Here is an 18600-nt window from a genome sequence, read left to right as displayed (position 1 = left end):
TTGCTGGAAGGGTTTTGGTTAGGGACACCTCCTCTGCCCCCTCCCCCGTCCCCAAGCCCCAGCAAATCCCCACTCACCTGGGCAGCCCCAGCCATGTGTTTACTGCAGCCCTGCCCACGTGGAGAGGAAATGGTGAGCTCATCTCTGTGCGCCGGGGCTGCCGCTCGGCCGGGAAGCTCTGCTTCCACCTGCTGGAGAAGAGAGGCTATAGCAACCGATCCTTGGACAAAGGGAATTGCAGCTGTGATGTAGACACGCATCTGGGTCAAGCTGACATAGGACAAAAAAAAAAAAATTCCCGGGGCAGATTTCTGCACGAACAACGTGCGGGTGAGGGAGAGAGAAAATAACCAGCCTTAAAAACCGAGTATCTGGTGGCAAGGTGTCAGGAAAAAGAGAGAACAGAGAAAAGAATGGGAGTATTTTAGTTATTCCACTCGACTGTAACAGAAAGACACACCAAATGAGGGCACAGGAATCTATCTGGGTTCTGGCAGTGGGGAAGCATCAAATGTTTTTCAGCTTCATGAGTAGTAACTAGTGTGTTTAAAAGGATCCAGTCATGTTAACAGGCATTAAACCACCTATGTTCCCAAGATCACCTTAGCTTATTCACATGTGTTGTGGTAAAAATGCAATGTACTTTTCTACAGTGACCCTGCTTCTTTGTATTTTGCATCTCTTAGCTGGACAGGGAAAAGAGGTGACTCAGTTTCACTTCGTTCTACAGCTGTCATGGTTTAGACCATCTGCAATGGTTGGGTTACAAACCTTGTCAAAGACTAGGTCACTGTAAACATACAGACCAAAACCTATTTCTTTTGGTAATTTAATGGAAACCTCTCTCTCTCAGACTCTGCCTCCTAGGGTTTGTAGATCTTAGCCGTGGCTTTTATGAAACCTATTCTGGGGCCTAGCTCAATTTGGCAGCATCCCTCTGAAAGAGCAGGAGCCTTTAGATCTCAAATCAGAGATTTATTGTAGTCATGTAGTCTGACCTCCTGCAGAACGCAGGCCAGAGAGCCTGCCCAGAAATTTCTGCATCCAGTCCATAACTTCTGAGAGAGCTAAAGCACCTTTTAGAAAGACTTGCAGTCATGACCCCAGAACGTCCCTCATCCTTCAACAAGTTCCATGCAGGCAGAACCTGATTCCCATGGAGCTCGTTACAGGATCAGGGCCTTAGACGGTACATACCACCCTCTTCCATTACGCGCCATACTGATGGTAATCACTTGTTACTCCTCAGCAAAGACTCAGCAGAGAGCTGCAGAAAATATTGGTACAATCTGATATTCTAGCTCCAGAGCATTTTGACAGATTAAAAAAAGAGGAACCATCCAAATAGTTTGGGAGGAAGCAAAGAGTCCGCTTTGATAAATTAATACCTAGTGCTTCTGTAGCATTTTTCATGTTGATCTCAAAGCACTTCACAAAGGAAATCAGTATCATTCCCTCCCGGCTCACAACAAAGATCAGATCCTTTGTCAAACTCAGAAAAATCCAAATTATTGTCAGACCTTCCCACAGCTATTTCCATCCTCATCCCTGGCCTTTCTTTTCATTGACTTTGTCACTAAGATATTGGTAACATTTTCAAAAGCACTTAAGTGACTTAGGAACCTAAGGCTCATTTTCAAATGTGACTAGCACTTTAAGGCAATGGGATTTAGGCTCCTAAGTGCCCAAATCACAGGCAAGTTTGCAAATTGTAACCACTCAAGATTTCACCCTTAATTTCCTCCCCCCTATTTCAGAATTGTAGGACTTCCGACAGTGAAGGGACTGGGCATAATATGAGGGTACTGGGAGGGCTTCCCCTACACATCTCACCAGTGCCCCTCAAGCCTGACCTGTGGCACCTTGCTATTCCAGTCCCGGGCTCCCCACTATACACAGTCCTGCAGCCCCCACCCCCTTGTTATTTCCAGCCCTGGCTCCTTCCCGGCAGAAGAGACTACCATCCTGCTGAATCGTTTCCAAGTTTTGCAAAGCAGAGAGACCAGACCACCACCTGACTTATTTTCACTTCTGAAGAAACAGAACTTAAAGAGGCAAAAGCCAAATGCATGAACACATTCTACTAACCACCTAAGGATTCTAATTACTGTTATTTAGGCACCACAGCTACCCTCAGAAGAATTACAAACCGGGGTAGAACTTGCTTGGATTTCCATCCCTCTTTCCCGACATCTTCGAATTAGCCCACGTGTTGCATGATACACCACTTTCGGGTGCGTCATGGTCCCTTTTTGATTCTTCTACATGGCAAGGAGGTGGATTTCCCTAGTGTTTCATATTGTGAGGGCACCTGCTTGCAAGAAGTTGCCAGGTGTGTAAAACTGTTCAGTGATAGCTATCTAGATCCTTAAATGGCCCCTACTATCACAGTATTGGAGCACCTCACAATTTTTACTGTACCTATCCTCATCCCACCTCTGTGAGGTAGGGAAATGCTATTATTCCCATTATACAGACAGGACTTGAGAGACTAAGTGACTTCCCCAAGGTCAAACAAGATGTCTGTGGCAGAGCAGGAACTGAAGACAGATCTCCCACAGGCCAGTCTCGTGCTCTAACCAGTAGGCCATCCTTCTCCTACGCATCCTGTTGAGAACATGGGTTCAATAATGCCTTGATGTAGAGCTTGATTTTAGGCTGTGTTTATCCCCAACTATTAGGCTTGTGTCAAAAGCATCAGCATTTATGGAAAAGGCAAACAGCATTCCAGCTGGAAAGAGGTCATTGGCTCCCACCATGCACCATCCAGACTGCTGCTGTCTCTGCATAGCTAGCTTTGCAACTCTCTGCTTATATGATAGGATATGAAGAAGCGTCCTCCTGGAGTGTCTCCCCACCCAGACAACACTAGAGCAAGGTACCTGGCTGATACACCTTTCTTCAGTGTGGGCTACAAGTTCTGTGGCAGCTTCATTTAATTTTTTTTTTAAATTGAGGTTCTAAAAAGAATTAAATATGACAACGAACAATGCAATCTGAACCAGAGCCCTGCCATTATTTATTCTGATTTAAACATCCCATTAATTTTGTATCATGCCCACTGTACCAGTTTTCAATAGGCAGCAGATTTGTGCATACATAACAGTGGGGGAAGGGGAAGCTAGGGCTTCCAGCAGCCAGGGAGGCAGTTTGAGATTGTAGGATAAGCACCTTAACTGCTGCTAGTGCTAAAATGGACAGAGAAATAGTTTTCAGAGCAGCAGCCGTGTTCGTCTGTATCCACAAAAAGAAAAGGAGGACTTGTGGCACCTTGGAGACTAACCAATTTATTTGAGCATAAGCTTTCGTGAGCTACAGCTCACTTCATCGGATTTAGATGAAGTGAGCTTTTTAGAGAAATAGTTGACAGCTAAACTAGCATTGTTCCATTTGAGAAACACCCCATTATAACAGGGAGGAGTTCACAGTTCTCAGACACTGCAGCAGTTTACAATTACTCCACAGTGATAAGCATTTCTGCACAGCACAGGTGCTGACGCACATTTCTACAGCAAGGAACAGTCAGGGCTCTGGCATCTATAGTGCCCGGTTCACTGAGGGCTCCAAAGCAGCAGCAGGGTTCAATTTAACAATGTAGGATCCACTTTACAGCCGAAAGGTAGTGCTTTCAAAGATGCCTCTCTACCACAGGCATACTTGCTATGAATGAATGCATGCTAGTTAGGTAGATGCCCACCCAACAGGAGAGAGAGAGAGAGAACAGAAGGGGAATAATAGAGTGAGCTTTGCCATTAAATCCCATTGAGAAAAGGGGCCTCCTTATCACCCCTGAAATTCAGGTGCAGAGGAAGGCAACATTTCAGGAGTTTAGGACACGTGCCTGCGTTCTGCATTTTGTCTACTTTGGTTTTGCATTATGCCACAAGAAGGCAGTAGCCGTCTCCCACGTCCAACACGTGGTGGAGGAATGCACAGTTAGAAGACTGGAGGGTGAACTGCAACACCTTGCTACTCTCCATGATGTAACAGTTTGATGGCTGGAAAAAAAACCCCAAAAAACTAGATATTGACTTGTGATGCAAACAAAAGAAGATTTGGGGGAGCATTAGTCAGACTAAGAGGCTACAGAAGCCAGCACCCAGGAAGAAAAATTACTCAGTTTAATTTGTTTCATCATAATTTAGAGGTGGCATTTTCTAAAAGTGCGTAACAAAGACAAGGTTCAATATCATATTTTCTAGAGCATCTCCTCGTATCTTATCTTCATTACAGACCCTGATTAAATGAGCAGCCAAACTGATCTGTAGGGAGATTTAATGGACCTGCAGTTCATTGACATTCACCATAAAGAACGAAACGGGCTGGGTGCCGATAACTTTCCCTTCCAGCACAGCCCAAGTGGAATACACCCACAGGAATAGAGGCTCATATTGCAACCTTAGAAGCCAGTGGATAACAGAAGTTCCGAGTGCTTTATGGAGAGAAAAGAAAGGATTAATGTATGTACACCCTGAATGAGGCAACAGCCACTATTGCTTCCCTAGTAGCTGAGAACAGCCTAATTCTTGAACAGTGCTTAATGTTTGCCAACTGCTGGAGCTAAGTAGCTTAGACAGGAATAGTCATATTGCCTATAAGCATTAATTTGACAGACAGTCTAGACAATAGCACTGGACTAAGGGTTAACAGCCCACAGAGCTTTAGCTTTGCTCCTGAAGGCTGGTAGATAAGACTTGATGCCATTTCTGTGTGAAGGTCGGGGCCTTTGCTTCCACGCTATTCTTCCTTGATGTATTTACCTGAACCTGGTGAGTTTACATTTCCTCTGAAGCCGGTAAATGGCTAATATTGGGAGACAGCAGTTTGGATTCAGTGATAAGTCTTGGCTTTCCCAGCAGGAAGAGATTGGATTCTGATGCAGTCAGACACAAAATACGGTGTTAGTGTCTGTCTTCCAATGCCCCACTGTGACTCTGAGGAAGCTTTTTCTCCTTCCCTGCCAACTTCGGTGATCCTGCAGTGGAGTCAAAATCCTGTGCTTGTGACAAGTTGCTATGATTTAAGTGCAGAAACCCTCAGAAGCTGGGCTGGGAAGGAAAACTTGTTTAAACAAATAACTCCAATGATAAAAACACAAGGCTCCTCACCACTAGTCTTCTACCATCTTAGAACTTAAGCAGAGTAAACTGGTCTTTATTCTGATATACTCTTGTAGACAGCCTAGATAGCCGTAAGTTACTGAAAACTCAGCAACTAATTACTGCTGTGTCCCAAGTAAATATTCTTTGGCATGTTCCATTCACTTGCTGTAACGGTACATAGCTTCTGCAACCTCAGTTTAACTACAAATGTCACGTCATCAGGGACTTCCACTGAAACGTATCAGTAGGATGTGACATGCATCAAAGATGCTTTACCACTATAACGGTAAAGCTGTAACTGAGAGTCTGTGAAGTCATACATATGCGAAATCACAACAGACATGGGCATAAGGTGATCACAGACTTGCAGACAAATCTCAAATCACAAAAGCACAAAGGATCAATCGCCTGAGTTTTCTAAGTTGATGCATATGCATGTAGTACGGATTTGTCAGTGTTTGATGGTAGCTGTATTTTTTCTAGCAGTCATGGTTCTACAGAAGCCTTCTTGCTTCAGTCAGAAGCACTACATTACAAGAAGGTAAGAAGAGAGAGAGACTTCATAAGCCTGAATTGTTAGGAGCTGTGCTCAATTTTCATACCGTATCCAGGACATTGCAAAGGTTGTTGGCTCCCCACCCTGTACCACTGCATGGATAGTGTGATGTTGAGTGCTATTCCGGGGCAGCTCTATGGGTGTCAGTTCCCCCAGAAAAATCTCACTGTTACAACTTAAGTCTTTCTACTCTTTTGAAAGCTTGTTTTCCAAACCAGTGATTCCCTCAGGAGCATCACAGGTACTTATTCTATGCTTTTCTAAATTGATGCTTCATTTTCTTTTAAGAGACCAAGTTTACCATATTTAAAAACTTCGTTTTGCTAAACTTCTATGCATAATTTCCACCAGGAAAAAATTTAAACTAGCCAATATATGGGCATTTCCATTAAGGACACTAAGTCTGGCCCACTATAACTAACCAGCCAAAGAGGCATTTCAGGATTTTTTTTCCCCCCATAAAAGCAAAGAGGAGACCCATGCATAAAAGATATGTAGGAAAAAATCAAATGCCATCAAAACAGAAAATTGACACAATTTTTAATATTTATATATTTTAAACCAAAACAATTAAATATAATATGTTTTAAGTCCATGAATACTTGGGCATGAGAAAAATAAGAGGTGGTACATAGTACCAAAAACCTTATACACAGCCTTTTTGCTTCTTCTTAGACAATACAGTGTGCCGCTATACAGTCAAATATTGCAACAGAATAATATTTGCTAGTCAATCAAGACTTTCTGAACATTGGAGATGATTGAGAATTTTTATAAAGTGATTTTTTGCACAGTCTTGAGAAAACAAAAGCAATCATAATAAAATAAACCCAAACCAGAAATGCTTCACAATAAAAAATAGAGCGATAAAATAACGGAGTGACAACTTGAGTGCTTCAGATGCTCTGCAGAATCCCCTCACTGGTCTGGTGACCAAGAGAGAAGTATGGTAGATGCTGTGGCTTTTTGTTTAAAACAAAGGCTATATAAGTTGCAAATGCTGAAAATAATGAAGGGGAAATAAAGGCAAAATGTCCTAAAACTGAACGATCTTTTTCCTTAAAAACAAACATCTGGGAATAGATATTGTCTTGGTCTGACGACAGCACATAATGGAGAATGGAAGCAACGCATAATGGCAGTTATTTTACACCTGCATGATAGAGAAGTAAGAAAATGGAACAGAGTCCACTGGGCACAGTCCGCTCAGCACAGTGGGCTGGACTCAGAGCCATGAATCAGAAATGGAGGGCTGCACAGGCGAGAGATTGGTTTGTAAATTTTCTGCATACTAGAAGCAAGGAATGCGTGTATGCAAGTGTAACAGCTTGACTAAGGGCAGAAAGAGTTACATTGTCCAGTCTTCACTCCTGGCCATTTTATGCTTCTTTCAAAATGAATGCTGTTATGAAGGAAGTAAAATGTATTTATTTATCTTACAGTTGAATACTCATCTAGTTCAAGTAAGGAAAAATGTAACTGTTATAGCTCTTTCGATCACTGCCAACGCATTCCTCATCTCAGGCTGACCTCTCCAACGGGTAAGGTCAGGGAAGCTGCCCTGTGGCCTTTATAGTTGTGTGTTTAAAAATTACAAGTAGTAGTAGAACTAGAAACTACAACAAAGCCTTTCCCCTCCCCAGTGTGGCCCATGTCCCATTGCAGATATTGTGATTAACAGTCCTTCCGAGATGGGGTAAAGTATTTGTAAAGCAGATCACAGTTTTCCAATGACATGTTCATGAATCGCTTCTTCATCTCTTTAAAACCTTCATTATTGTGAATGCCACGTGCAGTAGAAAAAAAACATTCTTTGTACTTTGTGGAGGAGATATAGGATTGCTCCTTTTCCTCCTCCCTGGTGGATGAGGGAGTATCAGCTGTCTGAAGTAACAGTGCTTTGTTTTCATTGGCTGTGTTAAAGAAGACTCCACCAAAAGGGAAAAAGTTCACTTATCTTCAAAAGCAGAAAACCAGATTTCTTGCTCTGGCATTTCTAAAATCATAGCTGGGAAAGGAAACACAGAATTAAAGTTCATTCTAGACAAGGTGGCTGAAAACTGTACAGATCAACCATCTAGTACAGGGACAGACAGTTGTGGTGTTGGCAAATGTTTGCACAAAGTTGGCTGGAAAGAGTTTTTGATGAGGGAGAAACTTCCAATTACTGTAACTGTACTTGCTTAATTTGAGTTCCAACCGTCTGTAGCCACTGATTTTTAAAGGCTCCTGTTTTTAAAATGTTAGTGTGTTCCAGGTGACCTTTTCATCTACTCAGACTGGAATTAGATTGTTTACAGACAAATTTAAGTAGAGGGACTGTTCAATAAGTCACTCATATCACTGCCTCCAGAAACAAGAAGACAATCACAAACTAGAGGTATAAACCTATGTTTTGAGTAGATATTTAACTCCTTGGTGATGATGGTACAGAGATGCAGGTAGATTTCATAGGTCACCCTTGGCTTTCAGAAATTTTGACAACCAATACTAAGAGATTAGTGAAGAGGAATACAGCAAGCAATTATATTGTTTCATAATGAAACTGTTGCATTAAAGGTTGTTTCAGAACCTGGAATCTTGTGGGACTGCAGAAAACCAGAAATGCTATTTAAAAAATAATTAAACACTTAAACATAATTCTAAATCAAAGCCAAATCTACCAGGCTTCCCTATTTCTTCATACCATAAATGTAGCACAGTGATAAAGTTGGTGTGACTAATAAGCAACAGCTTTCAAGCTTTTACATGTTTTATTGGTACATTAGGCAAGTATTTTAGCACTCACCAATTTGAAATTGCAAGTGTGAACTTAACTAAGGCATTCCAGTATCGATCACCCATCGTAACAAGACAACCTCTTTAATTAAGATTGTTTACCAAAGATCCCAAAGGAACAACAATGAACACGAGAGGACTTGTGTAACTGTGCAACTATGGACAGATGCTTTCTATCAAAGGTATCTATAAAGCACCTAATATCTTGGTGTCTCAGCCATGAAACTCTTCACAAGCAAGCCAGTCATATAGTCTGAAAAGCTGATTTCATGTTCATGAGCACTCTCAAGAAATCTTGCATAGTGTACAGACACACATTCTAGTTATCAAATTCACTAGGAAAAGTGTGCAAAAGCTCCATTCTTCCCAAAGTTTGGCTTGGGTCAGACTGGAAAAGAATAAGATGGTTGAGGCTCCTGTATTTACCTTTGTAACTTTTTCCAAAGGCTGGTCATTTTGTGCCTGCTGCATAACATCATTGACTATCATCTTTGCTATCCTCCAAGCCATCTCTTCTTGGGCCTAAAACAAAGGAAACTGGTTTCTGAGTGTAATTCTTAGAGTCACAGGTCCAAAAGCGCTCTTACTACAGTCACATTTTAAACCTTGTAAAACAGGAGTACTTCTAAACAGTGCTAATCTACCCATCTCAGTGACAGGCAGAGTCTTAGATTTACTTTATGGGGAGCTGATCAGTCCTGAAGAGGGGACACTAGTCCTCAACCTAGATGCAGTGGTCACTTTACAGCATCACTATAGAACAATTATCAACACCTGTGCAAAAATGGAGGTTACCTACCTGTAGTTGGAGGCTCTTCAAGATGTGTGATTCCTATCTGTATTCCACACCTGGGTACACATATGCCCCATGTGACCGAGTCTGGATTTTTTAAAAAAATATTAATTTTTTTTTTAACCAAGCAGTGTCCATTGGCCTGCACGTGCGCTGTAGCTCCCTGTGCTCTGAACCAATAGCGTAAAGGGTGGTGAGAGCTGGCACATCTCCAGTTCCTATTCTCACAGTCCAAACAATCGGCAGCAGAGGGGATGGAAAGTGGGTAGTGGAATACAGATCGGGACCACACATCTTGAAGAACCTCCAGGTACAGGTAAGTAACCTCCATTTCTTCCTCAAGTGATGGACCCTATGTTTATTCCACACATGGAAGATTAACAAGCAGCAGTCAGAGAGGAGGTGGGTGCGAGGACACCATAGAGATAGCTGACTAATACTGCAGTCCCCACAGTTGTATCCATAGTAGAAGAGTCAACCAGAGCGTAATGTCTTGTAAAGGTATGCAAAGAGATCCAAGTAGCTGCCCTACATCTCTCTATCAGGGTAGGTGTCTCAGAGATGCCGCAGAGGCTGCTTGCCCTCTGGTGGAAGGAGCCCTCACCCCCTCCAGAGGGGGAATGTGAGCTAATTGGTAACAGAGTAATACAACCAGAGATCCATTTTGAAAGTCTCTGCACCAATATAGTTTGACCCCTTGATCTCTCTGCTATGGAAACAAATAGGTAAGTCTAATGTCCATTGTTTTTTGTAGACAAAAGGGCCTTAGATGTCTAGAGAATGCAGCCACCTTTATTCATCCAAGGCATGTGATTTAGGAAAAAATACTGGTAAGTTGATTACCTGACTCACATGAAACTTGGAAACTACTTTAGGGATGACCCTGGGGTGGGGCCGTAACAAGATCTCTTCTTTATAAAAGGTAGCACATGGTGGGTCTGCCATGAGTGCCCCCAGTTCATGGACTCTTTTGGCTGATGTTTTAGCTGTCAGAAAGGCCACCTTCATAGACAGATGGACCATAGAGCATGTAGCTACAGGCTCAACGGGATGTTTAGCGAGACGACAGAATAAAACTGAAGTCCCACTATGGTGTGAACTTCACCAGCGGTGGAAAGGATCTGAGAAGTCCATTCAGAAATCGAGTTGTGACAGGATGAGTGACGGTTATCCACTGGAAAATGGAAAGCAATGACTGCTGCTAAATGCACTCAAAGAGAACTGAGCACGAGACCCAAAGACTTAAGAGTAAGTAGATATTCAAGGATAGTAGGGATCCCGGCTGATTCTGGGGACAAGTGGTTTTGCTGAGCCCAAACAGAGAAATGCTTCCATTTTGCTGAATAATAGCTCCTCATAGAGTCATTTTTGGTGGGGGGAGATGGAACATGAGCACTTTACTTCCAATGTCCATCCAAATACCGGGCTCTGAGTTGAAGACACTGCACTTAGCAGAGATGTGAACCTCACACAGGCAATAGAGAGAGCACTGATGTTCACTGCTCACAGAAAAGGAGCGAGGGCAGAACAGTTTTTGAGCACCGGGACCCTGAGCTTAATCCCAGACTTCCCCACGAGGGTGGTGGGGGGAGACATTATATAACTATACTATGCTAGACTACACTATAAATATTAAACACTGCTAAAAAACCTAACTATATACAATATATTTACAGCAATGACATAGTAGAAAGGAGCTGAGGACACTGAAGATTCTGACTCAGATCACGTAGCAGTAAGAAAGAACTGGAGAGGCGTTGACCTGCACCACCCTTTATGCCCTGAGTGTGGAGCATGAAAAGGGCTACGGCTTATGTGCAGGCCAACGGACACCACTTGGACAAAAAAAAATTCCAGACTCAGGTGAGTGATGTGCACAGAATACACCTGGGGACCATCACTTGAAAAATGAATGAATGCTGCTTGGTTATCTGGAAATCCCAACCCCTTTCTTTTGCAGTTTGTTCCCTTCAGAGACAATAGAAAATCCCTGACTACAAACTTGTAGTTACCAATTACATTAGTTAAGCCAACCAGCTGGCAATGCCAAAAATCAAACTGTTCTCTCAACTGCATGGAGGTCATTTATGTTTTCTGAACATTTTGGTACAGGACAGTTAATGAGCTAGACCGCTGGAGGAATGTCAGACAAAGAAAGTGGTCAGGACTGAGAACCAGAGAATATTCTTCATCCGTAATTGGAATGGTAAATCCAGATTTTTACACTCATAAAAAACGTTGCTTGAAAACAGGGCATACCTCGTCCGTGTTTCCTTGCACCCATTTCTTCATAGCTTGTGAAAACATGGACCCTTATTGTTGAGAAAAAAAGGAAAAAGCATTCAAGGCAAGTATTAGTAAACTCAGCCAAGTATCCTCGTCGCCCTACTCTGGAAAAGCCTATCTGCACATCCAGGCCAGGGACTGGGAGACTCTGCTGCTAGTGCTGGGGAGAGCAGTGCAGATGCCATAGGGCACATGTGGAAGACAGATACTTAGGGGGAGGCCTGGCACTGAGTCAGGCCCATTCCTCTGCTACAGCTCTCTGGAAGCACACCGAGGAACAGGATGAGTGCAGATACAGTGGGGTGGGAAGCTGGCTGAGAGCTGAGCCAGCGAAGCCCTTTTTTTAAGTTCAAATGCATAAGAGGTTTTATCAGCTCAGCTCTTAGCTGCTTCCCACCCCCTGCCAGGCTCTGTCGATAGTTCAAATCCCAGAGGTTGCCCACAACACTCCTCCTGCTGCGAAGTCCTGCTGGAGCAGGAAAGCAGGGTCTGGCTGGGGAATGAGTGTGGGCTGAATGTACAAGACGGTCCCTCAAGCACCTCCCTCTGCTTGACAAACATATATGGAATGGCTCTGGAGACCGCAGAATCCTGCTCATCTTGGCTGTTGCAAGCAAGGAAGAGGGCAGCTGCTACTAAACGTTTACAGATGCAAAGGAGGAAGGAGAAAGCAAACCTTTTGATTTCTTTACGTCAGGTTCTGGTTCAGACTCTCTGATAAACTGTCCCAGGTCACTGACTCTTCCAAATGTCATCTTCCTGCAGCAAGAGGCAGTAGACAAAGCTATGCATGTTAACCAGGGACGCAATGTGAAAAACTGTCCAGTAGAAGCAGAGCAAAGGCTCTCTACAATGGCTGAAAAGTGCTTGGGCCCAACAGTCAGGGCTAGCATTTTACCATCCCGATATTTCCCCTCTTTCATCTAAATCCCAAGTTTATTTTACGGAATCCATTTCTAGAAACTCAATAGAGGTACAAACCTCAAAATGATTAGATTGTACCACATTGAAGTCTGTCAGTAAGTGCCCCAATTGCTGCCATCAAAATGAATTATTAGGGAACAACTGATTTAAGTTAAAGGTGACCTGAAAATGAAAGAAAGTTGGCTTGTGCTTTTTATGATTAAGTTGCCCCATCTCCCAAAAGTATTTACTTCTTTACATTAGAAATTTAGATCCTGTCTAGCCTGTAAGACACAGACAACACAAAAAGGAACCAGGACAGTGAAAGTTAAGCAGTTGAGATTGGAAGGGGGTTTTAGTCAGATGTTTTAAACTTTCTCCTGACACATACATAATTTCCATGGCTAGTTAACATTTTGGAAAAAAGAAACCTTTGTAAAATATTTGACATTTCTGTCCCTTCAATTAACACAAGATCTAATGACATGCATTCCCTGAGATCTCCTAGAATCAGAGAGTCCTCTGGGAACACTCGGGATGACCAGAGTTTACATTCCTGATATTTCTAAGGCGGGGGGGTGGAAGGAGCAGAAAAAACTACGTTTCCAGGACACCTTCTTTCATGATCTCCCTATACATCATAAAGTAGCAAAAAAGGGGCAAGTCCAATTTAAAAAGTGCTATCATTTTTTGTTATATCTGCAATGAGCAACTTCCTTACACTTGACCCCTTATTTTAAGGAATCCACATTTTTATGATATAAGCCATAGAAAAAGCATCTCTGTTTGAGAGATATGGGAAAAGAGGCAGAAAACAGAAGCTTCTCCAGTACTCTGATGACTATCACAATAGGAAGTGACTTAAGAGGCAGAAGAAAAGCACAATCCATTGGGATTATGGAGAGCAACGGTTTCTTCTCTATTTGGTGAGAGGAAGGAAGACAATCAAGGGTGCACATTGCACTATTGAGATTTTCTGGGCTTGCTTCCTTCTAATCCAATACCTATCAGTGAGAGATCAGGAAATACTAAATTTATTTCTGGGGCAGGGGAAACATCTTGGAACCAACACAGTGCAGTTTAAAATCATTTTTAAAGTAAGGGCTTTTATTATTAGTGTTCAAACTATCAACTGGTGGATTTTTTTTTTGGTCAGAGAGTCACAAACATAAAGACATTTCTATGTGCATCATACTATTTAAATAACCATTACTTTCAAGAAATAAAACAGAACAAACACAGAGTGAAACTATCCTGTATGATATCAAGACTGAACCTGCCCTTGGGGGAGAGGCAGGGGAAGGTGGAATGATTCCATCAATTTTGCAAGCTGGAGAGATTCAATATTCTAACCTGCTGAAGGTGTTGAGAGGCTCCTCACAGAATTACTATTTGGTGAGATTTACTTGAAAGGAAAAAATCAGGGCCTTTAATTCAGGGGTCTCAAGGCCAGCATATATGCCAGTACTGGCATTTCAGGCATTGGGGCTGACACTCATATTTCCCTCTCCCTGGGAGATATAAATATAAACCTTTTTTTCCAAGGTTGACCACTATTGTTCAACTCCAAATTCAATAGTGCTCCCATGGCTGAGAAATTAGAAGTTTGAAGCAGACCAAATTCCACTGTGAGTTACAGCTTGCTTTATTCAAAAGGGAGGCAGGCAGACACAGTTACCTGAAGAGGTAGAATACTTTTCATCTAACTAACGCTCTACAACTGTAATAGTCTACTGGAATGAAACAAGAGTGCTACAGCTGGCATCTATCTGCACTGTTAATACAAAGGGACACAACAAGAATGAAACAAAGGTGAAGCACAGACATGAAAGAATGATAGACACTGAATAAACCTTACCCTGCATAAGTTCGTTGATATAGAGATTCTGGATCCAGACTTGCAGCATCTACAATTATTGCTTCATCAAAATTTTTCAGGATTTTAACATTAGCCTTTTTGACACTGGACTACAACAGAAATTCTAAATATTAGTGCCAAATGCAGAGAACTAATAGCCACTTAGCACACCAGGTCAAGTGATATTCTAGTTTTCTTGTACACTATAAAATAGTTCAAAGTTTCTAAGTAGGCCCAAAAATATTCTACAGCCTCCACCCCACAAAATATGAATTTCAGAGTAAGTGACATAGTTTTTAAACAGACAGTGATAAAGTACAGTTACATGAACAGAGCATAAAAAAGCAAAATGTGTAATACACAAGTCAGAATATATCTATTTAAAAAGAGTGGCTGACTGAGTGGATTTGTGTGCACATGCATATATTTGTTTCTGAATTTAAAACAGGGAGCTCTCTCAAAAGCTGCAGCTATTAAAAAATTCCCCTAATTCCAGCCATCTACTTGGTAAATATGTGATTAATCCTCAATGGAAATACATGGTTCCTATGACATGTAGTATGTTTTCCCATACACAGAACAAATCATGCATTTCCTAGGCTAGTTGCTTATTTCATCTTAAGGAAAACATAGAAACATGCGAGTGAGAGTGAGTGCACATATACAGTAACTCACTAACATGCTATATTTAAATGGAAACATTAATGGTAGCTGCCTCATAGCAGGCTAGTGAGGCATGTAGGGAAACCCTGATATATGTAAAGTGGAAGCACACAACAGAGAATACTCTCTTTCAGTTGCATAACTATCTACACCATTAAACACAGTGTTCTATTTTTTTAACATATTCTGCCATTTATATTGCAAAATTCCTCGCAGTTTGTTCTACAATACTTAGTCCGGTTTCAGAGTAACAGCCGTGTTAGCCTGTATTCGCAAAAAGAAAAGGAGGACTTGTGGCACCTTAGAGACTAGCCAATTTATTTGAGCATAAGCTTTCGTGAGCTACAGCTCACTTCATCCGATGCATGCAGTGGAAAGTACAGAAGATCTTTTCAGTGGCACAGCTACCCTGGTGACTTGATGCCCCAACACCCGTGTTTATCAGACGGGGTGTTCAAACCATGTCAGTATCTGCTTGCAGTGGATGTTATTGCTATTACTTTGGTTCGGCTGAGAGGAAATTGTTTTGCAGGATTTCTGGAACTGTTCTGCCGTAAAGCCAAGCTCAATATCTGAAGTGAATTAAGTCTCTGGTAACTTGGAGCCCACTGCTATACGCTGCCCCTGTTCCATATCTGAATGTAATGTGAACGAAAATTTCATTTTCACTTGTGATAGACAATTCCAGGTTAAAAATGTGTTTGCCATTAGCCAAGAGAAAAGTTCCCCGATGTGCTTTGCTCTTCTCAGGCTGGACCCACTTATAAATGCAACACACATGGCACAAGCCTGAGAAAACTGCATTCTAAGGGGGGAGAAATGGGTGAAGAACCAGAGAAGCCATTAATGAAGCACAGAAAAACCTGGAGTTGAGATAAAACAAGACTGTACTTTCACCAGGTCACTGAACTAAAGTAAATGTAATCTAATCTCTCATTTTTCAATGAAGTTAGAAAGCAACTGAGGGTCAAAGGAAGCCAGTTGCAGTCTCACTTCCAAATGGTTTACAGAAGAGTCAAACTAGTCTTATTTAGTGTTTTGTTAAAAAGCTCTCTGCCTGCCTCAGCAACAGATCTTTTAAGTCATTATTCACAACGTAGTCATCTTCAACTGCACCATATACAAATAGAAGCCCAAACTCAGATATCACCACCATGTAGCTCAGCTAATTACAAGCAGAGTTTGGCACAAGAATTCTTTTCTAGAAGTCCAGAGAGACTCTCAATTTCTAACCAGTTAAACTGACTGGACATTGGGTGAATAAAGCACAACAGAATCTGGAGGGTCCTTTCTGCTTTCATAGAAACCTAAATACTAGATATTCACTGTTATTTCTCTCTATGCCAGTAGTTGTCTCTATTTTGTCCTGAAAAAGAAATGTTCTGCTCCTAGGTTAAATGTCTGGCTGTCATTTACAGGAACTAGATTGTTGTAAAGTACCATGCTATTGTAAATAAAACCTAAGAGCCATAACTTGCGTTGTTTATATTTTAACTACACAGCAATTTATTCACAGTTGTCAACACTAAAAAGTCAGCATTTTCCAGCAGATAAAACACATCATAGATACTGTTTTGTTTTTTTAAGGGAAGACCTACAGTATTTCAGATACCACTGTGTACTATTGCTGTCACTTCTAATGACAACCATTGTCTAATAATGCAAATTGTAATAGGAAGTCTTCATTGCACATTAATAGTTTAATTTCTTCAATAATTATTTTTAAACAAACCAAAGACTATGTACTTTCTGTACGTCTCACAGCAGTATTTGAACAGTATTATAGTAAGAGGCGCAACTTTGGTTAGGAATAGGAGCTATACTAAATATTGCAATGTAAATTACTTTTATTGATGGATTTCAGACAGACAATAAGGTGGAATAAAGATTCCCTACTATAATATAGAATTTAAAAGGAAAGCTAAATGTGAGACTTAAATTACATGAAAATGTTCCCTTAACCAAAGCTTCTTTACATGTAATTCTTCAGGGTTGGTGATGTCACTGTGGAATGACCACAACTGCTATTAGGATGGAAGTAAAACAAATTTTTTTTTTTTTTTACCTGGGAGGCAGAGCCATCAGAGCCAGTTGTATGAGGCTCAGTGTCAGGAGAGCTACTGGGGCCTTGTACAGTCAGTGCAATATTTCCCCCTGCAAATTCATCTCCTCGTACTGAATGGATGAGATCATTCAAGTATTTGTAATAAAGGTTGCTGGACAAAAAGCCAGGTAAAAAAACCTAGGAAACAGAGGAATTGGTTTTGTTGATAAAAAGGCAGAAGATACAATCGGAATGAATGACTATTACAGTGGCACACACAGGACAGGAGAAGGGGTATCTGACCATATGCGGGAACTAAAGGCTCATCTACCCTTGGAGCTATTCCTGAACAAGAATGTCCATACATGGAATTATTCAGGAACAGGTATAGTGCTTTAAATTCACACCCTACTTTAATCTAAATTAATTTTCTAGTGTAGACATGCCCTATGTATCAATATTTAAACTCTTGTTTCAGTCTCTGAAGGGTTTAAGCACTTGCCTTGTGCTTTTTGCTCCTCCTCTTGTTTCTCCCTATCCTTGTAGTCTGAAAATGTTTTCACTAAATTGTTCAAGAGTTTTTACCAGCTATAGAACGCAACCACTATCTACATGACTCAGATACTTCAGTTAGTGGCCTATAGTTATATGGCAGTTACAGCATCCTCAAGAGAATTGCAAAGCAACTCCTAATGATCAGCTATCAGTATTTTTAATGAGTCTTTTTCTGCAAAAATGTGGGCTGGGCACAGAGGTAATGAGGGAGGAAGTGGGTTTCCGGAAGGAAACAAAAAATTAGCTGAGGTTAGCAGATGACCTCAGAAGAAAGTTTGAGATATATTAGACTGCAGAATATTCTCCACTTCACAAAAAAAATTAACAGAAATGTCTTTGCTTGGAAGATTTAAAAACAGACTGAACAAAGCACACTGGAAAATATATAATACGGAACAATTCTACATTACCTAGGCAGCAAGAGGTGAAAGATTAAGAACTGATAGAATTTCCCCCCCCATCTCTAATTTTATTATTGATCATCTTTTCTCTCTACTAGTTTCCAAGAATGTTTTCAAAAAGCTCTCGTTTACCTTCTCCATGGTGGTCCAGGCCTGCCGTAATGGAGTAGTAAAACAGTTAGGGAGTGGACCTCCTTCCCTGCAGATATTGGATTCAATTTCTGATCGCACAAAGTCATCAAATCCAAGAGGATGTGTGGCTTGAAGGGAGAAGTACCTGCAGCATATGATAGTGGAAGAAAACCATACATAAGACAAATTTCAAAATGTTCACAGGTGGGCAAAATAACTATCACTAGGTGGCCACTAGCCTCAAAACAAATGTACAAATGATATCCAAAGGTTAGGAAAAAATCCCTGAACTGAGAAAATAAACATTTTTTATAAATATCTCCTCAAATGAGAGAAGAGTAAATGGAATAAAGTACATTATGTGACTGCTTATGGGCAGTGTTACACACACAATGCTATGTTGTAAAGCAAGGAGGCAGCAAGCACTAAGAACCCAAAGCAGGTTCATTTTCTTTTAACTGCACTATTAAAAAACTGATTTTAGGGAAACTGAGATGAGCTGGTTAGTTTGAAATAGATCAGGGACTGT

At 41.3% G+C, this 18600-nt stretch overlaps 1 protein-coding gene across 3 annotated transcripts in view; it reads right to left on the bottom strand.

Moving 5' to 3' along the window:
* AKAP10 (A-kinase anchoring protein 10) overlaps positions 1-18600 on the bottom strand; it is a 55777-nt gene that overhangs the window by 12144 nt on the left and 25033 nt on the right. For 2 of the 3 annotated variants that reach the window (XM_074974294.1, XM_074974296.1), the window contains exons 9-11: positions 18072-18216; positions 17005-17181; positions 78-191 (exon numbers count right to left, since the gene is read on the bottom strand). In XM_074974294.1, the coding sequence (XP_074830395.1) occupies positions 78-191; positions 17005-17181; positions 18072-18216 (436 nt within the window). Of the gene's footprint in view, positions 1-77; positions 192-6267; positions 7667-8862; positions 8959-11488; positions 11542-12191; positions 12275-14276; positions 14387-17004; positions 17182-18071; positions 18217-18600 lie in introns of those variants that run through there. The other variant, XM_074974297.1, reaches the window with a different exon arrangement.

Source organism: Natator depressus, chromosome 17, assembly GCF_965152275.1.
Source record: "Natator depressus isolate rNatDep1 chromosome 17, rNatDep2.hap1, whole genome shotgun sequence".
NCBI classification, from domain to species: Eukaryota; Metazoa; Chordata; order Testudines; family Cheloniidae; genus Natator; species Natator depressus.
This window is presented reverse-complemented; position numbering and strand designations above follow the sequence as displayed.